Source organism: Brachionichthys hirsutus, chromosome 3, assembly GCF_040956055.1.
Source record: "Brachionichthys hirsutus isolate HB-005 chromosome 3, CSIRO-AGI_Bhir_v1, whole genome shotgun sequence".
In the NCBI taxonomy this organism is placed as follows: domain Eukaryota; kingdom Metazoa; phylum Chordata; class Actinopteri; order Lophiiformes; family Brachionichthyidae; genus Brachionichthys; species Brachionichthys hirsutus.
This window is the reverse complement of record NC_090899.1, coordinates 13,034,014-13,051,262: the sequence shown is the minus strand read 5'-3', so window position 1 is coordinate 13,051,262 and position 17,249 is coordinate 13,034,014. Positions and strand designations below refer to the sequence as shown.

At 43.3% G+C, this 17,249-nt stretch overlaps 1 protein-coding gene across 1 annotated transcript in view; it reads left to right on the top strand.

Moving 5' to 3' along the window:
* Positions 1-290: 290 nt before the first annotated feature.
* Positions 291-17,249, top strand: part of rspo2 (R-spondin 2) — a 42,784-nt gene continuing 25,825 nt past the window's right edge. The window contains exon 1 of the mRNA XM_068760512.1: positions 291-390. Within this exon, the coding sequence (XP_068616613.1) occupies positions 291-390 (100 nt within the window). The remainder of the gene's footprint in view (positions 391-17,249) is intronic.

The window sequence follows — 17,249 nt, the reverse complement described above, 5'->3', positions numbered from 1 at the left end:
TGTTGATTTAATTACACTGTTATCACAGTAACTTCATTTGTCGTTCCCCCCCCGCCCCCCCCCCCCCCGCAGCGCACCAAACACGGACACTTCTGGAGACTGGAGGACCATCGCGCTTCGTAAAAATGATCCAAGTCGGCGACAAAATCAAACGTCGCATCTCGACTGATGTTTGACACATTTGAGAATCGACCAAAGAAACTGGAGGAGGACTTTGCAAAGACAGAGAATTCATCCCGAGCCCTGCTGGCACCGTTCTGCTGGAGCCCGAACAACCGATCACCGTCCAGATGCAGTTTCGACTCTTCTCCTTTGCCCTGATCATATTGAACTGTATGGAGTACAGCAACTGTCAGGCGCCGTCGCCCCGCTGGAGGAGGAACAAAAGAGGTAAACACGCGTACAGGTCGCGGGGCAGCATCCAGGGAGGGACTCGAACACATGGCTGAAGGGTTCGTGTAGGTTCCGAGTGGCACGCGTTCTGTTGAAGCCAGTCGACCCGCTGGTGTGTGCGTCCTCTGCGTGTTCCCGCATGGAGCGCAAGTACGCACGGATCAGCCGGGAGAGTTAGAGACAAGTCCTATGAAACACTGATACTATATGTGTTTTATTTAAACGCACATGTCTGAGTTTTAGATCCCACACAGATTTTAATTCACGACGAGTCCAGAAGCTCGACACGCACGCGTAATCAAAGTCACGATCCGGAGCTGCAGTTTCGATAACTTTATACAATGATTGAAAGACAGAAGATTATGCAAATTGTAAAACAATTTTTAGGCGATGCGTAAAACGTGCGCAAAAGTATTTACGCGCGTGTCTGTCCAAAATGTGTGACATTAAACACGTTGCATCATTGAATGGGTTGGTCGCATTGAAACCGCGCTGTCAGATGAGCATTAACACGATGGGGCTTCCGATATTATTTCCATGTGAATCTAGTAAAAAAAAAAAAAAAAAGCCGCCGGTGCGCATCGACGTGCGGAGAGCTGGCGGCTTAACGGTGGGGAGGGAGGGGGTCGTGATTTCATGAATAGATACGGGATCCCCTTCCTTTGACTTTATGAATTGCACATCTCCACTCCAGCCCCATAAGCTGCTTTTAATTGATCTCATAGCCGCTTTGAACAGTTGGTCGGAAACTCGCGTGACAGTCACTCAGCGGAGGCGCAGGAGTTGAGCGGGGGGGGGGGGGGGGGGGATCAACCCCTTTGTAAATACTGCTCTGTAGTATGAATGAATGAGGAGACAGTGGGATTAGGAAAGTGACCCCCCCCGCCAATCCCTCCACAGAAACTGTGACATAACACGTCACCGAAATCCCTGCGGTGAATGCGAGAGGCGCATCGGTCACAGTTTGGGGTCGCAGCAAACAGTCCGCACGGCGTGCTGGTGGTACCGGCACAGTAAACACGTCACCAGACGTCAGGGGAGAGGGGCCCCGTAAATGTTCAGGCAATCTCCCATTCATATGTTCTGCGTGCCATGCAGGGGGAACCTCCGCACTCGGCACGTCCTCCACTGCCCATCTGCTAATAATCAGGCAATCACTGCAGGGTGCTGGCACACACGCACACACACACACACACACACGCACACACACACTCACACACACACTCACACACACACACGTTTTTCAGCTCCTCGGTGTGTGCCATTCTCCAAGAACTGTGTGATATTTGATGGTTTTTAGGCGAGTGAATTACACTTTAGCCTGTATCTTATAAATGTAAGACCCCCCCCCCCCTAATCTGGAAAAATATTGCCTTTCGTCATGGCAGAAGACCCAGTATTGATACACGTCTGTAGATGTCTCTGTGGTGTTTGTGAGAAAGAGGGGAAGGGAGGCTGGGGTGGAGATGGAGTGGGCTAAGCAGGGGGGCGGGGGTCAAAAGGTTAACTTACACATTTGACCCCAAGAACAGCTTTAGGCTGAGTACTATAAACTAGACATTGTTACTAGCTGGATGTCACACTTGTCAAAGTAATCCCATGCTGTACATATGTGGCAGAAAGTGTATTGCATGTGTGTGTGTGTGTGTGTGTGTGTGTGTGTGCCTGGAGAGAAACAGCAATAGGGCAAAAAGTGCCATTCTAGCAGGCAGCGGCAGGAAGGCCAAGTTTTCTGAATTTGTTTCCTCCTTTTCTTCCTCGTGTTTCACATTGAAAGAAGCATGTGTAAGAGATCACTGACCAATGGGCCCAGAAATGCCTGATTCTTTTTTTCGCCCTCAGATTTCCCGTGACAGCTTTTATACACAGCCTGTCTGGCACGCAGGGAGAGCGTTTCAAACTGTTCAAGAGAACAATTTCAAAATCTCAATTTTTTTTGCCACTGTCTGCTCCTATAGGTGCAATATTTTACTGCGTAACAAAATGTCAATTTGAATAAATATCTTTTCATCTTTTCATTCATGGCCAACAAAGATTGGCCATGAAAAATGCTGCGCCGATGTTGCCACATGACAAAGTGAGGTGTGAGGGATTGAGATGCCATTACAATTAGGGGATGTCTCTCCTGAGGAGACTCTCCAGCTCGCAGACTCAAGATTGGTATCTTTGAGTGGTTTCTCGGCTGATCTTGTCTTGTTCACTGCATGCACGGCGACCTCCCGTTCAGCTGCGCTAAAACAGAAGACAGAACATATTACATTTACATCTCCTCACCTCCATCCTTCTGATCAGAAGCAGTGTCATGATGCCGAATGATATCATAGTTGGACACAAGGGTATTAGTTTTCATTTGTATTCTCTGGCTCGTGATGCCACCTGCTGACTAAATCTGCAAAAACTCTGCCTGAAAAAACCAAAGACACAATTTGGCCCAGAGACATTCACAACAGGTACTGAATTGGTAACAGCAGTTCAAAAGTAGCGAAAGGTTGTCATGTGATACTTTTAACCCTTCCGTATACCTATACACAGAAATTCCAAATTTAAATTGCTAGCAGGCTGCAGCATGTTTCAAATAACAAGGGACGGTGTGATCTGTTACCTAACCAGCGTTCCCAGATGTTTTGAAGGACAATAGCGATTAGATTGGACCAACGCTGGCTAACGGAGTGGCTGAAGCAGGTTAGAGATGCATGACATGTTTTTGTGCTGCTGATGACTATCAGCAACAGGGGTGTGCTGCCAAAATACACATGCACACAAAAACACTCATAGTTTTGGGCTGATATATGCAAGGAATACCATAAAGAAGCCATGGAAATCTGATACTGACAGGTATTAGACTCTTGAGAAGTGATTTTGTGTGCTTCATTTATTGAGAATGCACCCAAAAAGAAGGTGACGTGTAAAGGGTTTTTTAGACAAAATGCAGTTGTTTTCAAATTATAGTAATCTTTGGATGCATTCAGACACTGTGTCGTGTCTTTTTAAGCCCAGAGAAATTGGGCCTCAGTGTGCTGAAAGCTCACACAATGTCCCAGGTTTGTGGGTGTAAATGTCAGTGTTGGATCCTGGTACTTCTGTGCAATATAATATGTTGATTAAGTGCCTAGCGGGGAGGAGAAGGAACACTCCACTTTGCCTTTGGAAAAAGTGAGGAAGAAAAAAAAGCCCTGCAGCTGGCACGACGGTTCTAATAAGCCTTTCTCACACATCGAATCCAGGTGATGTGAGCCTTGTGACATTTTTCATTCCATAAAGCAAAATCAATTTCTCCAATTCACTGTGAAGGTCCAGGATGATCGTTTGAGGAAAATGCTTCAAAATTGTCTGAGAAAGCAAGGGGTAGCAGCAGACATGGGTCTCGGTTGAAGAGAGGTGGGGCTTTTTTAGAGGATGAGTAAGGTGCATTTAAGCAGATCAGCTGGAAGTGGCTGAATGCGAACAGCATCACCTGAGAGGGATTACAGCGAGCTGAGTCTTGACCTGAGCCGGAGCTCCGGCATCAAGGAACAGAGCATAGTCTTTTCCCTCCCAGGCTCCACTGGCCAATCCAGCGTAACTGTGTGAGAGAGAGATAGAGTAAGAGTTCAGGAAGATGCATGAGCATCCTGCAGGTGCATCTTCTTGAAGCTCTAATCGAGATTTCAAGTCCAGACCAGCGAGCAAACCTTTAACTCCTTGACCAATTCTCGTCCACAGTCTGTCGTGGGGATTATCATGGCCATTAAGGACAATGATTCACTTATGTGGCGTATTGATAAATCACATTAGCCTGACCCAGCCTCCGAACTCTGTCGAAAGACTAGCTCCTTGTTTGACCTAACAGCCCATGCATGTCGATCCCGGCCTGTAGCGAAGCTCCTGCTCCTAGTCACAGCGGTATCAGATGAAGCCGGTGAAAGGCTCCTCAGTGCACTCATGCCACGCTACACTCCTGAAAAACCAGCAGAGGAAAAAACATGCAGTGGCATGAACCTCCTAATGGAGAGAGAGAGAGAGAGAGGGATCCATTCAGGCAACACGGGACAAAGTGCGGATGATTTATTTCACTTTGTTTTTCCGCTATTTTAAAGCCTTCTGAAGTGGAATCAGTTTGACAATCATATGCGTTAGATTTATGCGCTCAGAGTGCGGTGGAAATGTTGGATGAAGGATTCATCTTCATCGATTCTTTGCATCTTGCTTTCCTGTGGAGTGGGATCCTCAGTTCACGGGGATGACAAAGTTTGCTCTGAAGCACCTCAGCGCACCTCCATCTATCACATCAGGGCGCGAAAACATTCAGCGTTATTAGATTCGGACCCTCCTCTTCCTTTTTTAAAATTTTTGTTCAGGGGAAATACACAAGGGGATCTTCTCTTTCATCCTCGATCAGCGTCATCGTAAGAGAATTCCATTTGCTGGATGCCAAACAGATGGTTTTTATTTTAACAATTCTGTAAAGGTTCTTTTTTTTTTTTTTTTTGTTTTCTGGAAATGTGAAATAAAACAAACTTATTATATAAAATCGTATAATACACTCCATATTTGCTCATGATGAATGGAAATTCCAGTGCGGTAGACAAACACTGCAGTGTCCTGCGGTGCGTGAGGGCGATTCTGTAACCCTCACCTATGCCCGTTTCCTCTATTGCGCACTACCCCGGAGCAATTACACCTTAATATGTTTCCTTATAAAGCTACTAAATATGACCAGCCAATTTGGTCTGATTCTCTCAAGTTTATTGGCTTGTAAAAAAAAAACCTAATGTGGGAATCATTTCTAAGTGCCGCGCATAAAGCAACAACACAAAAGGAGCATTTTTTGAAAGTGTGAGTCATCGAAGGGTTTTGCAGGTATGAGAGCTGCCCAGAGTCGGCGATGGAGCCCCTCAGGCTTCGAGTGAAATTCACTTCCAGACTACGTACCTCTCACATTACTAATACACATCTCTGAAAGAATTCAGCAAAGAGCTGTGTCGAGGTAATGACGGCGATACAACAGGCACCCATTGTGTGTCCCCCCCCCCAAAAGAATTGAATCACGGAGCTGTTAAATATGGGCAATTTCCTTTTTTTTTTTTTTTTGTGCGGTTGAAAACTTAGAAGTTACATACATGGACGTAAAGATTTTGTGTGCAGGATTTATGGCCATAAATATCCATCATCATGTTCCCCATTAATGCATAATCATTTAAGAATTGGTGCGTTTCATGTTTGACTGAAGGCTACTAGCTGCTAGCTTAGCTTATCATAAAGTCTGTTCTGAATTAAATCCATCTACTGGCACCTCTACAGCTCTCTAATTAACACAATTAATTTGTTACTTTACTACTGCTAAAACCGCAGCATGAATATTGGGTTCCATTATTTTTTGCGGCTGTCAGTGAACAGCCAACCAGCCGAGAAATGCCCTGATTTATAGCCCCACATAAAACTATGTATTGCCATTAATTAACTTCATTAAAATAAGTTTTTACAAGCATTATTTCTATTTGGAAAGCATTTTAGCAGCATTGTTTCCTTTCTGTGGTGTAGCTTCTTACATGTGAGAGTCTTATTGATTTTTTCATCAAACTGTTGTCACGTAAAGGCGCCTGTTTCCTTTAAACTACGTACTTCCTTGCGTAGTTTAAAGGAAACAGGCAAGGATCTTCCAGTGTTTCTAGAAAAGGCAGCACTCTGCTTTTGTTTGCCATGTCCGTGTGTTCCTCTCTCTCTCTATGTCTCTCTCTGTGTGTGTGTGTGTGTGTGTAGACTCTCCTCTACTATCTACTTTGCATCGATCTTCAAGACTTGGAAAGCTGAACCTGAAGGAGGCCCCATGAGAAAATACGTTGCGTGCAAAAACACACACACATGCTTGCTGTAGTTTGGCACCAGGGGCTGTCTGCATCAACGCCTTGTCGAATGGCTGCCACTCTAACGACAGCGACACATGGGGTTCTGATCGCTACCCCCATGCCCACCCCTTAACCCTCGACAGATGGACAAGACTCCCCTCCCTCTCCCTACATTTATGGGACCTCTAATTATGCTTACACACCACATCAAAATAAAGCTCAGCATGCGATGCCTTTGGTATGGAGAGGAAGTGAGCTGGTCAAATGCAATAAAGAGTCTTTCTGCTGAGGTTGCCTGTAATTTGGCGGCCTGAGTAGGAGCAGGGAGAGTTAAAGGTAAAGGTGCAGCTGCCCCCCTATTGTCTACTGTCTGTCTGATGCACCATTCAATTGTGGCATCCCATCAAACCTATACAACTGATATGGTTCAAAAAAATGAAATAAAATAAGGATCTGTACAATGTGACAGATAATCCCAGCACACTTTAAAACACGTGGCAGGATTTCTCGAGCCGCTTTTTAATGAGGCTAAGGTTAATGTTGGTGATTGGGCATTGGACGAAATGGACAAGAACTCTGAATGCCAGATTGTGCAACATGTAAACAGGATTTTTTTCTTTTCATGGGCACGGAGCTGATTTTAGTCGGGTTTGTGCTTCTATCTCCTCACGCACGGGCCTCGTGCCGTGAGGAAGGGGAAGGACTCTTGCCTGCCCGCGGAGTGCAGAAGCACCCGGTGTGTTTTTAATAAGGAACAAGGCTGGGAGTCATTACTGGGCTTCGACGTCGAGCTCATTGTCTTTCTGACTCCCTCTGTGGAGCAACAGTGAGCAAGGGGTGGGGTGTGTGTGTGTGTGTGGGGGGGGGGGGGCAATGTACCATTCATGTCAGATTTACTGGGATCTTTGGTGGTCATCCCCTCAAGATTTATACGGTCAGAATATGAGGAGCGAAGGGGAGAATAGCCATGAGAAGAGTGGGTGTGCAGAGCAAAGGAGAGGACTGAGTGAGACGTGCACGTGTCTGTCATCAGAGCCGGGCACTCAGAGCGAAGCCGGATCATGTCATGGAGGAGGCAGTGCGTGCAGGATATTTTGTCACAAGGTAGTGGATCGCCTTGAGAATATTGTTCAAGATCACACTCCACTCATCTTTGCCAGGTGTGTGGATCACCTGTGTGATGAGAGAGAGCACCTGTGTCTTTGTGCATGTTGTTCGTCAGGCAGTCGGTGCGTTCGTTTCTGTCTCAGCTCTTAGTTCTTGTTACAGTTATTGTTCTGTTTTGTCTGGATTTTCTCTCCACGTTGCTCTGGCTGTGACTCAACTCACAGCTGACAGCTGATTAGTAGTACAAAGTGTTTATTTTCCAGTTAACTGGAGGATTCAAAGCTCACGCCAACTGATTTTTTAGCCACTAGGGGGCATACTTTCTTATAGTAGGTATATAGGACTTTGTTCACCACTTATTTTCACAAATCCAGCAGTATAGAGTTCATTCAAACTTTTTTTTAAACGATATTGTTTTTGACATGTCCTCCATTGAACCTCATGGTCTTGTTACCATTATTCCTGCAGGGGACTATGCTTTTTCTTTTTACATTTTTGGCTTAATAATTGTTTAAACGTTGCCTTATTCAAACATCAGAAAAGCGAATGGGAAGACATTTCTGAATGCTAGCATTTCTGCAAGGTTTGAAACCTTCCGCATTGCAGTCAGTTGAGCCATTGTTAATTTGAATCCATTTATTTATAGCGCTTTAGATCAGGACGCTGCAAATTCAACCAATGGCCGGTGAATTTCCACACAGTCAGAGTGCAGACAGACTGAACGGCGTCTCTGCCGACACCTCACACAGTCAGTGCTTTGTGGGTGGATACAACATCTTGTCAATCCAATTACGGTTTTTCCATTTGCTTTCATGGCTGTTCTATTTGGTTTGCGAAAGTGCAATACAGATGATTGAGAAATCAAAGGGAAAATCTCAATTGAATAAATGGATTGAAGGCTTTACCTTCCATGGCCTGACAAAGACACGTTTCCATACGGTGTGTCGGTAAATTGAAACAGCCATATCGTATTCCTTCATGTGGGATGATGATCTCTGCTCACCTGCCATGCACTTACTCTTCTGACCTGAAATTTACTCATTGAAGGCACGATGAATGCCCCCCCATGGGTCAAACAATGGCAATAATGGGCCCAGCTAGCTGTAATCCAGCGCGTATCCGACCCAGAAATCCACATGGCTGTGGTTGTATCGGCCCTTTAACTAGCGCTTATGAATTCACTGCCTCAAACAACAATTCTGTACAAAGATAATTTCAAGCAGTGATATCCATGAAAAGGTCAATTTAATTGCTTTAAAAAAAAAAGATCCATCATCTTTCAAATGACAACAAACACACTTCAGCCCCAACTTCTGCTCTGCCTGCAAAATAAAGTCACGGATCAGATGAGCTTCGCTCAGAGTAATAAGTAGTCTACATGGTATGAAGCCGCTCCAGGCTGTTCCGAAGAGACGAATGAATCCTGCAAAGTGTGGCCAATCCGCGAGAAGCCAATTTGATGCGTATTTGTTGCAATAAATACAAAAGCATGCACCTATTGCTTCCATCTAATCAAACCTGACCTCAGGCAACCCACAGCTTTTGGGATCCGAGCTTCTGTAAATTGACATTTCTTTCATCCTCTTTTGACATCACGCACCTTTAAATTCAAACTCACCCGGATACCGAAACGCACTTTATATTGTGGCAACAGATAACGTTTCAACACCCAGACACATTTACAGTACTTTCGCGAGAAGAAAAATATCTTTGCACTACAGCTGTTGCTTTCATTTTGCTCCATGTCGGCTGCTGAGTCCTCTCATCCGACATACTTTATGAAAGCATTTATTCCAAGTCTCTTTCAAAAAGGGCCCTTTCGATAAATAAAGGTGTGCCCCCCCCAACAGAGGAAGCAGTGCCACCCATCCACATGCAGCTCTGTGGTGGTGTGAGGACACAAACCCAGATGCGTTCACCTGCCTCGCTAAAAACATGTCTTAACAAACTGTATATCACAGATCTGTGGAAACGCCTTGGATAAACCACCGTCCAAAGTCTTTGGAGGTCTTTACTTTTGGGATAACACACCAGTTAGAGATCGAGATAGGAATAGAACAAGACTTCAACTGCATGTTAGCTGTTGGTGGCTTTGGTAGAAAAAATATCAGCATTGTTCTACTTTTCAACCTAAAGTGAATTAAGTGAGAAAACAAACACGGTTTTTGATATTGGATACTGAATACAGACCAGTTTATTTCAGGGGGGGGGCTTTGATGAGGAGTTTTTTTGTGGAGGCCACCATGTGTGAAAGTAAGTCCAGGTATTTACCATCTGTCCCCTGTGTGTGCTCCACTTTTGACCCCGGCGGTCACCTCACATCTCTCTGCTGCTCCTGACGGGAGAGCAAGGGTGTGAGGTTGTATCCTATTAAAGGGTTAATGAGGAGGCTCTACATGAGAGCTGGAGTCAGAGAGTCAAGGTTAGGTTTTATTTAGCTAAATAGTCCTTGTTTTTAGGTCCTTTTAGGTGGTATTATTGTTTTTTTTTTTTTTTTTTTAGCTCTGCCGAGGCGGGGGTTACAGTATGTAATCACTGGCGTTGGTTTGTCTGTTAGCAAGATAACTCCAAATGTTCTGGACGGATCTTGATTAAATCTTCAGGAAATGTTGGGAATGTTACCAGGAACAGATGATTACATTTTGGTTATGATCCAGAAGAGATCCTGGATTATGGATCACTTTGACAGTTTCATCAACATTGCAGTCAATGGAGCTTCGAAATGTGTTTGTCAATATCTCTATTGATTGCTGACCAATGTTTATGGAATCTGACACAGTCATGTAGGGTGGGGATCTCTATTTATACCAGAGAATATCATCTAGATTGAATCCAGAATGAGGTCAGGAAAAATTAAAACCCCATCTACGGATTAAAAAATATGTAAAAAATACACATCACATGTAAAGATACCAAGAACAATTTAGAACCTTTTGATGATGATCCAGATCACCATGTGGACGGTGAAAATCCAATTACATGGAGAATGAGATGCTTGGCGGAGGTCTGCACTCTCGGAGTGCTTTGCCATTTCTCTATAAATTGCTAATTTTTTCAAAAGACTCATCCTTGCACATACATCTGCTTTATTTATACGAATTGTATTGCAATGTGCTATTAAATCCTCTTTACATTTTTTTACAATTAATTTAAAGAAGTTGATTTTACTAAATGAAACGTTTGATTAGACAATAAAAACTCTGTGCTGTCTAATCTCAACATTTTGTCCGAAAGGGGGGATTTTATTCAAAGTTTTTGTTGGCAGCACGGTGGCGTGGTGGTTATTCTTCTCGCCTCACAGGAGAAAGGCTCTGTGTTTCAATCTCGACAGGGGGTCTCTCTTTTATTTTAGTCAGATGTGAAATTAGGACTAGATATTTATTATTATTTAACAGTGGCTTTTTATTTGATGTTCCACATGGTAAATAAAATCCACAACCACGATTGATATCCTTAGGATGCCAGTGCGCTTTGTCATTCTCCATTTTTACTGTAGTCTATAGTCCATTTCTTTAGTAACCTAAGGGTAAAATATTTTCTTTCTTTTTACATTGCTCAGTGATCGGAAGAAATAAAAACAGTTTTTTATGCAGTAATTTCGTCTCTTCTTTTTTCACAATCTGCTTTTGTGAATTTTTTATTCTTTATTTTTTTAAAGAGCTAGTCCCATCTGGATATGAATAGAGTATGTATTTTCTGGCAAGTATGACAAGTCCAAATCCAACTTGTGTTTTTCAGATGTGCAGCGAGCTAGAGGTCAGGATGAGTTTAGTCAAGGTGATGACAAATGGTGAAGGGAGAGAGCGGGTAGGAGAGACAAACCGAGGCTGCATGGAGCGCAAATATTCTAAGCATGCCTGCTGAATCTATACGTCCTCGCCTGTCGTCCTTCCCTGCCTGCACCGGTCAGGTTCCATTCTGCTCCATGTGTGCATGTATAAGTGTTTTTTTCTTTGTGTGCATGTGTGTGTGTGTGAGTGAATTACTAGACTTCCAGCACGTTGAGCTACAGGTGTGAAAATTAGGTGTGAGTTTTATGTGTGATAAATTACCAACATGTGGGACAATCTGAGCCACTCCTCCTCTTTTCCCTTTCCTTATTTCTAACAAAGGGGGAAAGCACATTTCTCCCACAGCTTGAGTTTATTTGCGAGTGTAAATATTGACACGTATTACCGGTAGTTCCAGTGCCTTGATTTAAGATGGTAGTTCCCACTTCACCTGTTAGAATTTCATCTATGTAATTGTCTCAGTTACTGCCAAAAAGCATAAGGAAGAAATAGGGTGCTTCAGCACCTGAACGGAATCATATATGATCCATAATGACATTAATCTATGTTGTCTGTCTTCTGTCCTCTGAGCTGAAGCACTTTTCCCATAGATTAAAAGATTTCTTGGGATGAAAAACTTTAAAATATGGAGAAATATGCCTGCTTAATAAGAAAAGAAAAGACCCCCCCCCCCCCAAAACAAAACAAAACATTTTCCGCATTGTATATTTTGAAAGGCAGATATGAAAATTGCTTGTTTTAGAAGAAATATCTATGAAATTTCTTTGAACATTTTAGTAATCTGAAGTATAGGTAATATATTTTCAGAACTCCTCCTGGAATGTTGAATTGATCATTTCCAAACGAGGAAGAAATAATCTCATGCCTAACAGATGTGAAAGTATTTATTGTACTCCTTCTGGATTTGCATGTTAATGGCAACATGTTTTTGGCAGAGGATTACAAAGAGTCCATAAGTCATAATGTCAAACTTTTAGAAATCATAGAAAGTGTTAAATGTCAACTTTTACATTCACAAAATCTTCAAAGTCTAAATGTGAGGTTGATCCAGAGTCGCCATGTGCTTGGAATTTATCTATCCTCTGAGCTGCAGTTCAGTGCTGTAATGCCCCTCGTGTTGTGCTCATGCAGCAGCAAGTAGGTATGGGGGCAAGATGCCGAGAAATGGAGGGGATGAGAAAAAATTACTGCAACGATATTGAGTATTTTCAGAATTCACATGCCTGTCATCTCGGACCAGAGAGCAATAAAGCCCATCTTCACGACTCATCTCTGGACTCCCATTCCATTCCCGAGAGTCAGAAAGTCATCTCACACCTCTCACGATCGAGCGTGAAGCGCGTATCATCGTAGGAATTAGAGGCAGATGCCCTGTGCCACGATGACAAGGGAAAACTCATTTGAAATTCTAGCATGGGTTGACGCTAAGGAAAATTCAGGGTTGTATTTTATTCTGTGCCAAACTGCAACCACTTTATAGCTGTGATCTTAATATATAAACCGCATCATCAAAAATAAAGCTGTCCTTTAAATGCAGCATCACCAACAGCTATTTTTACGTCCCAGAACTGTGTTTCAGAGTATTTTTCCATCTCTGGAACACACATTTAAATGCATTAGAGGTTTGCATTGTCTTTGTGCATTGTTGAAGCTACACTGACAATGACTCTGAGCAGATATTCTGTTGTTTTCAAGGCTGGCCTGAGCTGTAAAACATTTTATGGGACAGCAAGCCACAGGGGAAGAGATGAATGTTGCTTCTTGACCACCACATCAAAGATCAGGGTTTTTTTTCTTCCCTTCCTGTTTGTCTGTTCAAGAGTTAAATGTGTGCAAAAAGTGTTTCAAGACTGCAGCACGCACCGGGAGATTAGGTCAAGCAGGTCAACTTTTATTTCTAATTTTTCTAACAGGAATTATGAGGTGAATCAGGGAATCCAGATGTGAGATTTGACGCAGGACACAGGATTTACATTATTATCTATCATAAAGATGTTAATCAGGAAGTGAACCATATACTATAACTTGGGGGTGAGAAGTGTGATGGGTTCGGCCGGACAGATGGGTTTCCAGATTGACTCAACGTCTCAATCCGACTGGCTGTCAGAACTGTAGTGGGATAAAACAAAATGTCTACCCCGCCCTGCTCCATCAACATTTGCTCTGTAGCTGACACTTTCTGGCTCACTGACGTCAACGTTTGGGAAGTATGCTCCCCGACAGCGGCTCGTCGTTTGTATCATAAGATGCACAGACTGAGATTTATGTTTTTGAGCTGTCCGTTTCCAAATGTCTCCAACAAACCTCTGACCCAGAGAAATTAGTAATTTTTCTCAAGCGAAACATTTCATTTTGTAAACTGAACTCCCAGGAGGAAGGCTTGGGCGATGAGAGGATGTGACTTTATAACTTGGCCTCATATGAGGGTCCGAAATCACGATTACCTTTGTTAAAAATACATAAACGCATTCATTTCCCAAAAATGTTGAGCTGTTCCTTTAATAACAAGCACTTTGTCTGGTGGCGAAGTGGCCAACCAATGAGCCGAATGGAAGTCTTCTCACCTGCATTTAAATGTGACTCACAGTGTTGACTCACACCAAGTAAATTACTTTGTGCTTCTGTTTTATTGCACACTATAAAGTGAAGCTTTAAATTGGCCCCCATTTTTCAGTTTCCCCTTCAAACCGCGGCTGCCTGTTTTACCCATTCACCAAAAAACACTGCCAGCCTTCCAAGTGAAGGTTAAAATCTCTGCGCTACCCGCCTCGCCTGCCGGATCTCAGTCACAGAAATGCTTTTGGCGCAGCTAATGTGTCTGACAGCAAACGTGTTTGCTTAGTCTCATGCTGCAAAGCCATTATAAGCGGCAGGACTGTCCTAAATTATGTGCTTACAGTATGATCTGTTAAAGTAAACTGGGGGGAAAAGCGTAGATCTTAAAACCTGACCATTTCCAGCTGGAAGAGAGTCAGAGGCAACATATTTTCTGCTAAATTGGAACAGTAATGTACATTCAGCACATGGGTCTAAAGTACCCCCCCGCCCCCACCTTACCCCTTCAGTTTTTGAGCGAAGTGCAACTTCCAGTTCCATGACAAAGTCGGGGGCCTGAAAAACAAGTGGTTTGATGCCATTTTCCATGCACCAGCCTTTAATGAGCTCCAACAGCCTCGAGTCGTCACAGCGGCCGTGAACTCTGAGCACCGGCGTTGAAACTGTTGGCAGTCCTGCCGCTCACAGCTACAGGGTGTGAACCTGGATCGTCCGGTGCTTTGAACGGGGATTATGGTTCGCTCCGCCGGCCGAACCTTGGTGACACCAGCGCTGCTCCGGTCCCACATCTACCCTTCCTCTCTCCTCCAAGCATTCTCTCATTCCTCTAAAGTGGTGCCGCAGCGAGCTTATGCCATCATTTAAGAGGAACAAGGGAGCCGGTCAATAAACAATAATTTGTCTTAATGCCACGTGCAAAACGTGTAATTCTGCCGGTGAATGTGATGCTTTCCACGTGAGAGTGCAAATCCCCTTGACCCGCTGGTGCCACGTAACTCCAAGACTTGGGTTTCTGCCACCGCTGCCTCTTCACCACACAGCAGACTGCGTTTGAGTTGGTACAGATGTTGTGAATCATTTGAATCGGTTTCTTGTGGTGCAACGTGATGGTGCCACACGCTCTCATACAGGCCGTACTGTGAGTATCGTTCCAAACGATCGACAGTTGGTCGCATTCTCAGACTGTATTATTAGATGTACATGCCGGTGTCCCTCAGAGAAATGGAGGAAAACTGTGAGACTAGTAAACAGTTGTGTTTTAGTATAAGCTCTTGTCCTCTGAATGTTGGGCTTGGAATTCGCTGCCGAGTTATGAGCAGACAATAATGTTGCCATTCTGTGCTGTCATTTTCCATTTAGTTTGGTGTTAATAATAAATAATACAATATTATAGAGGATAAACCGGCATCCAATTCAAATTATCATCTCATAAGGGACTGCTGTGTACCTCCGTGCCACCAGTTTATAATACTGATAAATATCTGGTTTATTGCTTTTTTATTTTTTTATTTTTAAATCAATAAGAGGTGAGAGTTTAGAAGAAGACATGAAACCAACTATGGCAGATGATAAAAAAAAGAAAAGCATAACCCTACCTTTGTTAGCAACATGATGTTTTGGGGTTGCCTATTTCCATTTGGTTCATGAAGCAAGAAAACTTCTATTACTGTAATGTTTAGCATTCCAATAATATCCTTCAATTTCTAGGACGTATCAGTAAAAGTAGAAGACATTTTATCGAAGAGTCCAAATCGCTGTCACGGTTAAGTTCGGGGGCTCTGAAAGGAACAAAAAACGATGTGCGATTTTCCTTGGGAAGGATTTGGGTTGCAGAAAGTTGGATTGGGTCAACGTGAACGATTTCATGCGTAGCAGTGAAGGCAGGAAGTTAGCCGGCTGTGGGTGGGACCACTTGTACTTTGACAGCCTTGAGATCCTTCTGTCACGGTTGCTTTGGGCTCATAAAAACATACCTGAGAGTTTGGCCTTCCGCTGGGTATAAATGCAGCCCTGATTGCTCTTAAGATGCTTCAGACCCCCCCCAGGCAGGCCTATGGCTATTGAATCAAAGTACTACGCTCCAAACATCGAAACCTTTCCCAAACATGGATCCTAATCAGGGAAGATCCGCGAGGCCTTTTCACCGCGTCCCATATTGATTTTACATCTACACTTGGATTTTTTTTAATCAAGCTGTCAAATCATGCTAAAGGTGATGATAATCAGAAAAGATTTTGTTTAAGAACAGTTTGACATTTATTCACCTCTTTGGCGAGAGTTGGACTTGAGAGGCTGTAGTAATACAACGCACATTTATTCGATAACTGTGCGGCTGAAACCAGCAGCTGATTCTTCTAACATAAAAGCTAGACATTGGAGGAATCCGAGTGCTTGGTTCTGTTGAATATGACAAAAAACTACCTTCCAGAAGCTCACAAAATACATATTTTAATTAATTTCCTTCATCTGTACGAACACCAAATTCAGACAGAACATGTTTTTTGGTGCAGAACCAAAACAGAGCTAAGTTTAAAGGTTGGGCATGTATAATAAATAAATACATGCATATTCTTGTCTTGTCTTTATTCTTGTCAATAAAGCAAGGTGAGTGTATTTCCTCACAAGCCTCTTCAAAATGCTCCTTTTCAGCAATTTTAGTTTGGCAACAAAGGCTCACTCTTATGTGCGTTCCATCCATCTGAATGGCTGAAACCTTCTGGTGGTTGACGGATTGATTTAAATTGCACAAGTCATTATGCTGGGTAGTGTAGGGTGTGAATTGGGCCGTGCTACTCCAGACACAGTAAACTGTAGCCTCCTTCCTGACATACCTGTGGCCTGAACCCCTCCTTCCCCTCAAAACCTCTCCACAAACACACGAGCTAATCTCCAAAGATCTGCACACCGAACGATATTCCCTCCACCGTGCGCAGCCTTTCCTCCGATCTCACCCTAATTCCAGGATGTGAGATCTTCTGCATGCACAAGACGTTCCTAGGTTATCCTCAATCCCGCTGACATTGCCTTATTAGCGACGAAGCAAATCAAATGTTTGACAACAAGGAGTAAGCGCGATATTTGAGCTGGGGGGGTCACGCTGAGATTCTTCAGTGACTATAATGTCTCTGCTGATTGACTGGCCAGTGATCTAAGATGACCACAGGCCCTTTTTATATTATTGTTATTTCTTAACTTGTGCCAAATTGTCTTTCCCTTGCTGTCAGTTTTGTGCTCAGGTTTGGCAAAGGGCAAATGTGACCAGTTTGGTGTAAACATATTTAGAGTGTATTTTCTACACATAAATGTATGGTTCAGAATGAGGTTTAGGTTAACGGTGCAGTTTATCTTTCCTGAATGGAAGGATTGACGGCACAAAAAAAATGAGGTGCATACAAAGTTGTAACCTGAAAGGGGCTCAAAAATGTTTTATAGCATATTTTAGTTCACACATTTATTATTTAAAAATCAGGAAGCCGTAAAAAAAAAATGCACTCTATATTCTTGTAAAATTGTAAGCCTAGTTAGCAACACCTGTGTCCAAAGAGCAAGGATACAACTTTCCATCAAAGGAGCCAAA